The sequence below is a fragment of the Ostrea edulis genome, chromosome 4 (assembly GCF_947568905.1).
Source record: "Ostrea edulis chromosome 4, xbOstEdul1.1, whole genome shotgun sequence".
Lineage (NCBI taxonomy): Eukaryota > Metazoa > Mollusca > Bivalvia > Ostreida > Ostreidae > Ostrea > Ostrea edulis.
Window position 1 is genome coordinate 54,327,947 of NC_079167.1, and position 13,739 is coordinate 54,341,685.

The 13,739-nt window shown below is 33.8% G+C and overlaps 2 protein-coding genes across 3 annotated transcripts in view; one reads left to right on the plus strand and one right to left on the minus strand.

The window, feature by feature from the left end:
* The window catches only part of LOC125669299 (uncharacterized Golgi apparatus membrane protein-like protein CG5021), a 12,792-nt gene extending 2,506 nt beyond the window's left edge, over window positions 1–10,286 (minus strand). The window contains exons 1-4 of one of the 2 annotated variants that reach the window (XM_048903768.2): window positions 9,984–10,286; window positions 9,586–9,740; window positions 4,343–4,425; window positions 1,348–1,473 (exon numbers count right to left, since the gene is read on the minus strand). In XM_048903768.2, coding sequence (XP_048759725.2) covers window positions 1,348–1,473; window positions 4,343–4,425; window positions 9,586–9,740; window positions 9,984–10,051 — 432 coding nt within the window. In that variant the 5' untranslated portion in view covers window positions 10,052–10,286. The remainder of the gene's footprint in view (window positions 1–1,347; window positions 1,474–4,342; window positions 4,426–9,585; window positions 9,741–9,983) is intronic. The other variant, XM_056162977.1, reaches the window with a different exon arrangement.
* A 172-nt stretch (window positions 10,287–10,458) lies between these two features.
* On the plus strand, window positions 10,459–13,506 carry LOC125669295 (uncharacterized). Its single transcript, XM_048903764.2, has 2 exons — window positions 10,459–10,895; window positions 12,442–13,506. Exons 1-2 carry the CDS (start codon window positions 10,493–10,495, stop codon window positions 12,660–12,662), a joined length of 624 nt encoding a protein of 207 aa, XP_048759721.1. The 5' UTR covers window positions 10,459–10,492; the 3' UTR covers window positions 12,663–13,506.
* Window positions 13,507–13,739: the final 233 nt, after the last annotated feature.

The following is a 13,739-nucleotide window of genomic DNA, read 5'->3' on the forward strand; positions in this document are numbered from 1 at the left end:
GATTTTGGGAAAAATCGTCAATCAGTCCCTTTAATATTAAAACTGCAAGAGGAGATGCATGCATAAAAATCTAGGATACAATACCATAAGAACAAACTCCATTTTTTTCCTGAATATTTCGTGTATATCTTTTTATTAAATTTAAAAACACTGGGCCAATGTTTTCTCTTCTTCATTATACCTAAAACATTTCATTTATGGCACTTTCTTAACTAATCATTAACAATAAATAATGACTAAATTTTTCCAGGTATTAATGCTAAAATTTGGAGCTTATAAAACACCTGTGTGTTTCTTTAAATTTCTAAATCTGGTGATTGTACAGTGTGTTTTGGTTTTAAGAATAAGTGTTCTGGATAATGACTTCTGAAGGAACCGTAAATGCTGAATTCAACATGTAAGAATAGGTTCGATTGGTTCTTGCAGAAGCATTTGATTGGATGGGTCGCCAAAGTGCAAGCTGACATGACCTTATACAGGATGTCTTCAGATCTTTGTATCAGCAACATCAGAATATTGGAGCGGATCAAAGATCTGGTTTTAATCAGATTGTATGTTGAAAATTCAAAGTTATTATCAAACTTTAATTATGAAAATCTGTGGAGTTAAATTAGAGAGTGGAGAGGGCTCTGCTAACTTGGTTGGCTGTTGGATGTACCTTACGTAAACTATGTTTACATTTGAATTGGGATTTTTCAGCTTGGGAAATGTGACAATATCGTAAACCCCTGGGGTACAGAACATGCCACTTGTTATCAACATATATTCCAGTATTGCTTTAAATGAATCAGATTTTATTCTATTCATCAATTCTCTCACTTTGTAATCTACCACGTATTAACCAATCCTAAATTCATGGTATATTTTCTATCATCGCAAATTCCTCACTGGTAATGGTTGCACATAGTATCTATCAAATTCTAAATATAGTGTATGTCTGTCAAATTAATTACATATAATAATTTTGGCTAAAATTTTGTATCAGTATTTTGAGAACTTGAAAAAATTGCTTATTTTTGTGACCTCATCAAAACAATTGAACACACATGTATACCTCTATATTCTTCATAACCACTGTGACTCGTTTTTGTTACTGTGAGTTAACTGGACGTTTCAGTAACCGTTGATTTGGTAATGTACAAAGTATTGTCCTGTTTCCTAATGCTATTTTGTTGAGTGATATTCCATGCATGGTGTGTATGATGTGTTTAAAGTCAAACTATTTACTATCACATTCAAAAACATTTAACATACTCCTCTTTGATGTTAAAGTATCTTTATACAACTGAAATATTCTTCCACTACCATTTGGTTTCATCAAAATTGTGCTTGATGCTTCATACTTACAAACCACTTTAAATCGAATCCAAATATGGTTCCAACAATGAAAATAATCCAGATGAGCTGACAAATTATGAGGGACAGCCAAAATATTCTAGCTTCAGTTGCAGATACCTTGACTTTATTTTGACTCTGAAAAAAAGAAGAGATTCATGAGTCCCATTGCACACTTGAGCAGTTACATGGAAGAGGTTACGCTGTCAACCTACATTACAACAGGTACAGCATATCAATTTCTGAGATCATTAAAGAATTTTTCTATATAATTCTTTGTAACCTTGAAGCCCTTTTTCTGAACCTGTTTTGACCTCTCGGGGTCATGGTACTATTCATAAACTTGAACTGACTATTACTATACACAAGGATGCTTCCATATTTATTAGACAAATTGTATCCTTGCCTTGTGGTTCTTGAAATGATTTGTAAAGATTTTTGTGGATATTCCTGCGTAAAGCTTGAACTCCTTTAATGCAGGGAGGTGTGTGTGTGTGTGTGTGTGTGGAGGGGGGGGGGGGGTGAAGGGTGAAGAATAAACCTAAATCTGTACAACATATGGATGCTTGCATATTTGTTCAAAATATTGATTTTCAAATAATTTCCTATTACATGTATATATATATATATATATATAAATTGAAAACCTCTAATCTTGCCGTGGCCACAGGGCTCATGTTGTGAACAAACTTGAATCTGAATTACAAGACTGATATGACAGGAGCATACATGTGCTTTGTTGTTTTAGAAGATTCATAAAGAAATTTTCATATATTCCTACAAATTCCTCTGAACCCATATTGTGAGCTTATGAATTTTCCTATATTCCTATAAGTTCCTCTGAACCCATATTGTGAGCTTGTGTGAATTTTCCTATATTCCTATAAGTTCCTCTGAACCCATATTGTGAGCTTGTGTGAATTTTCCTATATTCCTATAAGTTCCTCTGAACCCATATTGTGGGCTTGTGACCCCTTCTTGGCCCAATGCCTAACAATTTGGAGCATTGTACAAGGAAGTTTTGGATTTTTTATTTTTATTATTTTTCAATCATATCCAGAACCCTTTAAAAAGGGAAGTGTCCTTTCATTTGACCAGATTTAAATGCCCCTTTATCCAGAGAGGCTTTATGGGAAGTTTGAAATTATTATTAGCCTTGTGATTTTGGGAAGATGTAGAAAATGTGGAGAGTTTACAGACAGACAAACTCCAATAAAATTTTCAGTTCAGGTGAGCTAAAAAAAATAAATACAAGAACATGCATACTGACACAACAAGTAATATGCTGTACTTTTGATAGTGACTAGACAACTGACCAGTCAGCAAAGTCCTTATGAGGTGATATACAAACTGTAGGGCAATAATTTCATTAAATCAAGAATTTCAAACCAAATAATCTCCCAGGACCCATTGACCTTAACCTAATGACCATAGGAAGGGTTCTACATAGCCACTAGGTCATAAATAATCACTCAGTCAAGTATGATCTTCTAAAATAGTTACTGTCACTGGGTGAGATATAGTAGTATCCCCCTTTCTAGTGACTGTACATGCTCCCATTATTACAGGATGTAGGAATTTATATGTGAAAGACTGCAAAACATTCAGACATGTACTGGATTGGGTGACAAACTTTCAATTCATTCAAAATCATGCAAAGCAAGAAGACAATACGTTTCTATTATAATTATCTTCTGTTTCCATTACAACTTATAGCTTTTAGTCTGTTAAAAAGTTTTACAGAGCTAGTGGGTTTTTTAAAAAAAAAAATGTATATAGTGCTGACTTTAAATAAAATTTACTTACTTTTCCATGAGAGTTTACCTCCTGTGTTCGTTATATCTTACCCTCTGTTTCCATTACAACTTACCATCTGTTTCCATTACAACTTACCATCTGTTTCCATACAACTTCCCTTATGTTTCCATTACAACTTCCCTTATGTTTCCATTACAACTTACCTTCTGTTTCCATTATAACTCACCTTCTGTTTCCATTACAACTTACCATCTGTTTCCATTACAACTTACCATCTGTTTCCATAACAACTTACCTTCTGTTTCCATTATAACTCACCTTCTGTTTCCATACAACTTACCCTCTGTTTCCATTACAACTTACCTTCTGTTTCCATACAACTTACTATCTGTTTCCATTACAACTTACCATCTGTTTCCAATATAACTCACCTTCTCTTTCCATTAAAGCTTCCCTTATGTTTCCATTACAACTTACCTTCTGTTTCCATTATAACTTACCATCTGTTTCCATACAACTTACCCTCTGTTTCCATTACAACTTACCATCTGTTTCCAATATAACTCACCTTCTCTTTCCATTAAAGCTTCCCTTATGTTTCCATTACAACTTACCTTCTGTTTCCATTATCATGATTATAGGTAACCTTCTTTCCATTACAACTTACCACCGCCGCGGTGGTCTAGAGATTAGAGCATTCGCTCAGCATACGGAAGGCCATGATTCGAATCCCGGCCGCAACAGACCCAAGTCATTAAAACAGGTAGTGACCGTTCCATCGCCAAATGCTCTGCATCAGGTGTGAATGTCACAGGTCCTCGGAGATGATTTTAAAAACGAATGTCCATTGTCACAGAAGATGGCATGCTAAAGAACCCTCACCACTCAACGGCTATAAGCGCCGAACAAAGACCTAAATATGAAGCCCTTCACTGGTCTTGGTGACATCTCCATATGAGTGAAAAATTCTCTCGAGAGACGTTAAGCAAGATACAATCAATCAACCATTACAACTTATCCTCTGTTTCCATTATTACTTACCTTCTGTGTTCATTACAACTTACTTTCTGTTTTTATAATAGCTCACAATAATGCGTATTTCCATTACAGCTCACCCTGTTTCTATTATAACCTACCACAATGTATTAAATTCCATTATAGCTCATTTAAATATGTATTTCATTCCATTATGCCTCATCTAGATATGTATTTCATTCCATCATGCCTCGTCTTAATATGTATAGCTCACCTTTGGTCTGGACTCATAAACCCAGTGACTGACACCGTCATCATCCACATAATTCCACCAACGAAGTCCGACTAATAATCTACCTAAAATTATAATTCAGTAAAACAATTATAACAAAAGGTACTGAGAGCAAAGCTCACTAAGAATACCCCCCGCTTACCCCAATCTCCCAAAGGGTGTTGTTAATAGGTATAAATTATCTCTTTCCTGAGTGTAAAAATATGGCATGCCTTTGTAGAAGAAAATGGAAGATATAGTTCGAACACAAATCCATGGTATAAACCTATAATTTTGACCTTGAGATCAAAGGTCAAGGTCATAAAGAGGTCATGAATGTACATGACACATAGTCTCATGGTGATACACCCATGTCTTATGGTATGACTATGTTAAAACCCTATAATCAATTTTGACCTTGAGGTCAAAGTTCAAGGTCATATAGAGGTCATGAAGATACCCGACACATCGTCTCATGGTGATACACTCATGTGTCAAATATGGTATGCCTATGTCAAAGAACAAAGAAGTTATGGCCGGGACACGAATCCATTGTAAAAAACCTTTAATTTTGACCATGAGGTCAAGGTCATATTGATGTCATGAAGGTACCCGACACATCGTCTCATGGTGATCCACCTGTGTGCCAAATATGGTATGCCTATGTCAAAGAACAAAGAAGATATGGCCCGGACACAAATCTGCACAGACAGACAGACGACAGAGAGACTGATTCCTAAATACCCCCCTGAACTTCATTTGCGGGGGGTATAATAACACAGATAAAACAAGATTTCTTCCTACTAAAGATACTGGCACACCAAGACTTGTATACTTTAGTGATCATTGTACCAGCAATACACACAGCAGGGTACATCATATGTAAAATTGAACTCTGTCATCTTGAAGCCAGTGGAACAAAAACTCAATACCTAGATGTATCAGATTTCCGAGGTCCATAATAAGATAATAATATATAATCGACATATATCATCCTCCAACATATTTATACTATGATAAAGTACCTTATGTTTGATTCCCATGCACTTGGGTTATCAAATACTCTGCCATTTATCAAACAATGAATAAGCATTACTAGTCAAATGTAAAAAGATGAAATCAAATTCATTTTTTACCAGCTTAAAATTTGTACTATGCACTGGTTTGCAGTTAATGTCTTTGTTCACACTAATTGCTTGTTTGCATCAGTCCTCATTACTAGCTTTACATTTTGTAAAAAGATCTGGTTTACTGAGATTAAACTGTAATGTTAGCTTGTTTACTGAGTTAAACCGTAATGTTAACTGGTTTACTGAGATCAAACTGTAATGCTAGCTGCTTACTGAGATTAAACTGTGATGTTAGCTGGTTTACTGAGATCAAACTGTAATGTTAACTGGTTTACTGAGATTAAACTGTAATGTTAGCTGATTTACTGAGATCAAACTGTAATGTTAACTGGTTTACTGACTTAAACTGTAATGTTAACTGTTTACTGAGATCAAACTGTAATGTTAGCTGTTTACTGAGAATAAACTGTAATGTTAACTGTTTACTGAGATCAAACTGCAATGTTAACTGTTTAGTGAGATCAAACTGTAATGTTAGCTGTTTACTGAGATCAAACTGTAATGTTAACTGGTTTAACGATATCAAACTGTAATGTTAGCTGGTTTACCGAGATCAAACTGTAATGTTAACTGTTTAGTGAGATCAAACTGTAATGTTAACTGTTTAGTGAGATTAAACTGTAATGTTAACTGTTTAGTGAGATCAAACTGTGATGTTAGCTGTTTACTGAGAATAAACTGTAATGTTAACTGTTTACTTAGAATAAACTGTAATGTTAACTGGTTTACTGAGATCAAACTGTAATGCTAGCTGTTTACTGAGATTAAACTGTAATGTTAGCTGATTTACTGAGATCAAACTGTAATGTTAGCTGTTTACTGAGAATAAACTGTAATGTTAACTGTTTACTGAGATCAAACTGCAATGTTAACTGTTTAGTGAGATCAAACTGTAATGTTAGTTGTTTACTGAGATCAAACTGTAATGTTAACTGGTTTAACGAGATCAAACTGTAATGTTAGCTGGTTTACCGAGATCAAACTGTAATGTTAACTGGTTTAACGAGATCAAACTGTAATGTTAACTGGTTTAATGAGATCAAACTGTAATGTTAGCTGGTTTACCAAGATCAAACTGTAATGTTAACTGGATTACTGAGTTAAACTGTAATGTTAACTGGTTTACTGATCATTCAGTCGGAAGAATGATAACCATTTTCAAAAATCGGCAATCAGTTAGTTGGAGCAACTTGCTGAATGTGTACTATTAGGAATGACTTTCTGGAGAAAATCTATGGCATTATAATGTATTGATAAATTCACAATTTCTGTATGGTAGTCAATGTCCCGGTTTTCATAAACATCTGTATCTGTGTGCTATTGTTATTTAGACTGTATAATGCATGTAATGCTATTGTTATTTAGACTGTATAGTATATGTAATGCTATTGTTATTTAGACTGTATGGTACATGTAATGCTATTGTTATTTAGACTGTATAGTACATGTAATGCTATTGTTATTTAGACTGTATGGTACATGTAATGCTATTGTTATTTAGACTGTATAGTACATGTAATGCTATTGTTATTTAGACTGTATGGTACATGTAATGCTATTGTTATTTAGACTGTATGGTACATGTAATGCTATTGTTATTTAGACTGTATGGTACATGTAATGCTATTGTTATTTAGACTGTATAATGCATGTAATGCTATTGTTATTTAGACTGTATGGTACATGTAATGCTATTGTTATTTAGACTGTATAGTACAGGTAATGCTATTGTTATTTAAACTGTATGGTACATGTAATGCTATTGTTATTTAGACTGTATAGTACATGTAATGCTATTGTTATTTAGACTGTATGGTACATGTAATGCTATTGTTATTTAGATTGTATGGTACATGTAATGCTATTGTTATTTAGACTGTATGGTACATGTAATGCTATTGTTATTTAGACTGTATAGTACATGTAATGCTATTGTTATTAGACTGTATGGTACATGTAATGCTATTGTTATTTAGACTGTATAGTACATGTAATGCTATTGTTATTTAGACCGTATAATGCATGTAATGCTATTGTTATTTAGACTGTATGGTACATGTAATGCTATTGTTATTTAGACTGTATAGTACAGGTAATGCTATTGTTATTTAAACTGTATGGTACATGTAATGCTATTGTTATTTAGACTGTATGGTACATGTAATGCTATTGTTATTTAGACTGTATGGTACATGTAATGCTATTGTTATTTAGATTGTATGGTACATGTAATGCTATTGTTATTTAGACTGTATGGTACATGTAATGCTATTGTTATTTAGACTGTATAGTACATGTAATGCTATTGTTATTAGACTGTATAGTACATGTAATGCTATTGTTATTAGACTGTATGGTACATGTAATGCTATTGTTATTTAGACTGTATAGTACATGTAATGCTATTGTTATTTAGATTGTATGGTACATGTAATGCTATTGTTATTTAGACTGTATGGTACATGTAATGCTATTGTTATTTAGATTGTATGGTACATGTAATGCTATTGTTATTTAGACTGTATAGTACATGTAATGCTATTGTTATTTAGACTGTATGGTACATGTAATGCTATTGTTATTTAGACTGTATGGTACATGTAATGCTATTGTTATTTAGACTGTATAGTACATGTAATGCTATTGTTATTTAGACTGTATAGTACATGTAATGCTATTGTTATTTAGACTGTATGGTACATGTAATGCTATTGTTATTTAGACTGTATAGTACATGTAATGCTATTGTTATTTAGACTGTATGGTACATGTAATGCTATTGTTATTTAGACTGTATGGTGCATGTAATGCTATTGTTATTTAGACTGTGCAGTGTTTATTTCAACAAATATTTTGTTCCCTGCCACATATGTTAAATGTATCCAATACATATATTTTATATGATTTATATAAGCTTAGTGTTACTTCAACATCACATGTCCACCTTGATAGATATGTGAAATTAAGTATGTTATTATACCTCAATATGAGAATTCTATACAGCATTTTATTTGATTGCAGTCTAGAAAGTCACAAGCAAAGAGGGATAAAACTAAATATCTCCCTCAAACATCATATTTCCCCATAATATTTCACCCCTTCGACAGCCTCATTCATTTTCCATATATTTTACATCAAGGTAAACATAGTTTATTGTGAAGTCACAGTAAGTCTGAGTTTGTAAGGCACAAAAGGACTATTTGTTTATACATGGGTTTCTGATACAGATATTAAATCACCCAATTTATGTAAGTAATCAGCATTTAAGGAGAAGGGAAATACAAAAAATGGTTATCATATAACTTTATTTTGTTGTTTGTACCTTCTAATATGTTGACAGCTCAGTGTTACCCTAATAAGGGCGATCTCAGTTATATACATTTGTATAAATGAGCAGACTCCAATTTCAAATGCATTTCTTTAGTCTTGCTTTGTTTCAGTATAATAAACAATTTATTGCATGAATGTTCGGGAGATATGAAGAATTCAGTGATTCATTTTGACGTGCATCCTGCGTAAATTACAGTAAGCTTCTTCCTTCACTTGATTTGTTTATACCTGTAATCGTCAGACTGTTTGTTTGAAAGAATGAAATTTGGACTCATTGATTTTAGCATGGGACTCATTATTGTATAAATCAAGGGGAGTCCGCTGGACTCATGATAACCATTTTCAAAACGAATCACTGTGAAGATCTATTCATCCAAGAAAAATCATATTCTGTAGCACATCAAATGCATTGCCATCGGGGAATATGATTTTTCTTGGGCGAATAGATTTTCACATCTCCTTTACTATCATGCAATAAATGTATATTATCACACCTAAAATTACAGCACTTGAAATTCCTGATGACGACAGGTCAACAACTACATAAATCTACAGTGTATAATGTGCAATTTCCACATACTTTGCAATATAATCAAAGAAAGAAAAGAAGATGCTCCGTATAGCTTAGCTAACCTCATTCTCAGTGAAAATGAAAATTTAAAAATACAAAGCGAGTAATGAACCTTCATTATATTATGATTTGATGATCAGTATTATGATTTGATGATCAATATGAAAATCTTCTGATCTTCTTCATCAACATAATTCTTCTGACTAAATCAATACCTGAAATATTTTTAACTGTCCAGAAGTCCATAGACAGAAGAATGACTATGAGTATGAAGTTTGTGATGAAACTTGTACTGAACCATCCACATAAAATAAAGAGTAGGACAGCCAGAGCTCGGAATGCCACATGACAAAACACTGCCACAGGGTGTCTGCAAGTAAATCAGAGCATTGGTGTGTCATATATTCAGTCGTTATACCAGGAATATAAAGACTAATTATTGTCCAAAAGATATGAATATAAATATTTACAATAGACTCATCATATCCCAATACAAAATACTCCATACATGTTATCTGGTCATACCTAAAGAAACATTAAAATAAATACCCCCCAAAATTTTTTTTTTTAAATTAATGAATAAATATTAAACCAGAATCATTCAAACACTTACTTCAGTTTTCTTTGTCTATCAATTTCATCTTCTTCCCCAAAATTAAGCGTCACGTCACCCGAATCCATTTTGTCATGTAAAATTCAGCATGCAGCTGCAGTAGCAAACAATATTCACCGGTGGACTGATATTGATTTCAAAGAATCATAGTTATAGAACTTATTAACTTTATCAAATCTCACCAATGAAGTTAACCTACAAGACAAATTTGTCGTCAATTTCGTTAACTACATAGTACAGTGTATTGTTGTAGAGCTCATGACGTGCAACTTTTACTTTCACTTTCAAAGATTTGGGTAAATTAAGATTGCCGAAATACTGGTTGCGGCCAACCATCTATTTCATGTTTTTTACTTAGTAGACTCATCATTTTATATTTTTGATATCAAGCTACAATGTTTTCTCAATCTCAGTAACAATTTACTAAATACAGTTATGTAATAATAAAAAAATTCAAATTATCTGCCTTATACTCAGTTTACCAGTATCTGTAGTTCAAGTACGACGCAATGTGGCGGAGATTTGGAATCTTTACAGGCGTTTGTGTTTTATCCGAAATAGTTTTTCAGTTTTATAAGTATCGCTATAACAGAAGTATTACCAAAGAAAAAGAAAAGAGCACAGAAGTTTTGTTCTTTCCTGATAAAAAAGTTGCTTGCATCAAACATTTTACCAGCGAATGTGAAAGTGAAAATTGCTCCTACAGTCACGAAGAAAACTCGCTAAGCAAACTTTTCCAGTATTTGAACAAAGCAGTACATAGTGTAGACGTTTGTGTGTTTGTTTTGACATGTACTGACCTGGCTGACTTGCTGATTCAAGCTGCAGAGAGGGGAGTTCGTGTGAGAGTCATCACGGACAGTGAGCAGGTAGACATCCCGGGCTCGCAGATCTGGAAACTCCGCAGCCGAGGCACGTCTATTTCAGTTAAAGGGTTAATGATATGTTGCTATCTTCATTTTATTTCTTACTTGTTGTACAAACATGGAAATGTGGTGGTCGGTCGGGTTCGATGCCGGTGTAACCGGTAGGCAGACAGCTCAATGGAGCACGCGTACCAGACTGGAGATTCAGGGGGCCCGGGTTGAAATCCCAGTCTGGTCGTTTGCATTTCTCCCTTCCTGTTACATTTTCTCCCTTCCTGTTTGAGAAATAGAGGGTGATATTTTGGAGATCTAATAGTTACACAGATATGTAGATTACGTTATTTTGATTATAGAAAAATAACATCGTGACAATGGTTATGAATTTCACAATTTTGCTAGTAATATTTACACACACTTCATTACCATGTTTAGATATCTATTTTCAATACACAGTTCTGTGTATTGTGAATAAATACTTACTGCAGGGGTACAGAGCTAAATACGTAAAAGATTAATGATACATTTCATCTATTAAAATATATATAGTCATCTTCGCTTCAGTGCATTACAACAAAATACAACAATTTATTTTGTATGGCTATGAAAAGTGTGAAAACTAGCTACTACAAAAACTGTTGAATTCATGGTCCCTGGAGGCTTCAGGGAGTGACAATGATTTTGTTAAAGTACAGTGCATGGTTTTTTTTTTTAAAAAAAATACTCTTTTATTCTTGGACGTGGAAAAAAAATGAATCTGAAAAGGTATTAGGACCAATTATTTTAAAACTTGATTGAGCTGTCCATTAAATAGTTGTTGCCTGGTGTTCAGGTGACCAATTAAGGCCCATAGGCCTCTTGTCATTAACAAAAACTTTATTTTCGTATAAATGAGTGAGGTTGCTTGTGAAAATGTATGCATGTTTACGATTTGATTTCTTATTAAGTTAGGATTTGCTAATGAATGTTGAACAGAGCTTTCAAAGAACTGGCAGGCAGAGATTAGAAATTGCTGGTTCAACTTTAGTACTTCGTAGATGGCATTCTTCCAGCTTCAGTATTTGCTTCTCATAGTCTAGTGCCATCTGCAGCATGACCCTTTATTCTTCAGACTCTGCCTTCAGCAGCTTTGGCTACTTCAAAATTATCTAAAAAAAAAAAAAAAATTTACACCACTGCAGCTTTAACTTTTAAATGAAAGCCCCAACCTGGTCTGATAAGGCAGGATTACAAAGATAAGGTATCACAAAATATAATCTAATTAAGCGAAGTTAGACAACAGGGTTATGTTTTCAGATCAGTATGATCGTGGGTGAGTGATCATTGTTTGTAAAATATTAATGATACAAAATTATATAAGGTTTTACCAAAGTTTCATGATTATCAACAGGTAGTATTAGTTTGGGAAAGATCTATTGGATTGATTCCGGTAATTTTTGGGTGGGGTGAAATTTTAGATGCACTCATAAAAAAAGAGAAGCAATTATTCCTTGAATGCTTTCAATTTGGTTGCAGTAAAACAATAAATTTGTTTGAATTTTGCACCGATGTTGTGCCACATTTCAGTAATATCAATATTCTTTGCTCCTCTTTAGGAGTAGCAGTCAGGACTGATGACTCCTCGTTTTTCATGCATCACAAGTTCGTGGTCATAGATAACAAGAAGCTTCTGAATGGCTCCTTTAACTGGACACGACAAGCAATAACAGGAAACCAGGAGAATCTGCTGGTGACCTCTGACCCAAGGCTGGTACATCTATATAAGGAACAGTTTTCTCTACTCTGGGGCAAATATAAAGCAAAGAAAGACCAGTGAAATAAGTCAGGAGCAAACTGAACACAATATTGGTAACTTAACAAAAGGAATGGTATCCGACAGATACATTGGTTATCTGGACTGTTCCGGAATGATATCCGACAGTTACATCGGTTATCTGGACTGTTCCGATATATGCTGAGAAATTTTAGTATTCTTTGTTGAGTGACTGCAGTGCTTTTAACCTGCCTTTAGAATGCTTTGACCATTACATGTACTTTGGCTTAAAGGAGTTGAGTACATTTTGTAACTGGGGGTTATTGTAACCATGTAGTCTTACTATGGCATCACATTGACCTCTGGTAACATAATGGATTAATTAGCCTCCCCCCTCTCTAGGCCTTGTGCTTTAGCTTTTGTGATTCAGACTGGATTTATTTTAGAATGCACATTGAAGGCAAGAAAGAGGTGAGGTGGTAATTAAAGGTTATCAAAGGACACTCAAAACTTTTTTTCAACACTTTTTATTCTTTTCAAATGTGTTTTATTATGATGACATCAAATTCTGTTAGCAATAGTTAATCATTTTTAAAGTTATGCTGTTGGAGATTTTGTTTTGAAGAAAATCATTCACCGAGGGCCACTGCTGCAACATGAATGTATGCTGCTGAACAACCGATTCGTGAAAAAGAAACAGGTCATCAATGTAATATACTGTCCAAGCAAAAAGCAAATGATGTTTTAGTTTGAAAAGTAAATGTTAGTCTTGTTTGGAAACAGTAGTCCATCTACTCTAGGACCAAAGTGCCTTACAATAAGTAATGGTGACAAGGCTATGGAAAATCAAATTGTTAATTTTTATATTTTGAGTTTTTACTGCTTGAATAAATATTGTTGCTCTCAATCAATTGTAATTTTTCATCTAATGCTTTCAAGTGTTCTGATAATCAATGATTGACAACTGAACAGATAATTATTCGACAGCTGGTAGTGGATTAGCTATAATATTAAGAACATAGAAAGTGATGTCAATGAGATTATATAGATGAAAGTGGTCCATTGTGGTACTTGAATCGCACAGTGAAGATTTAAACAATTCACTTATTGTGGTTTGCCTAGCATTTGTTGAAGCAGTCT

Coding starts and splice junctions, on each gene's coding strand:
- LOC125669295 (XM_048903764.2), top strand. CDS start 10,493: ATGTGGCGGAGATTTGGAATCTTTACAGGCGTTTGTGTTTTATCCGAA. Junction 10,896..12,441: donor CTGGAAACTCCGCAGCCGAG/GCACGTCTATTT, acceptor GCTCCTCTTTAG/GAGTAGCAGTCAGGACTGAT.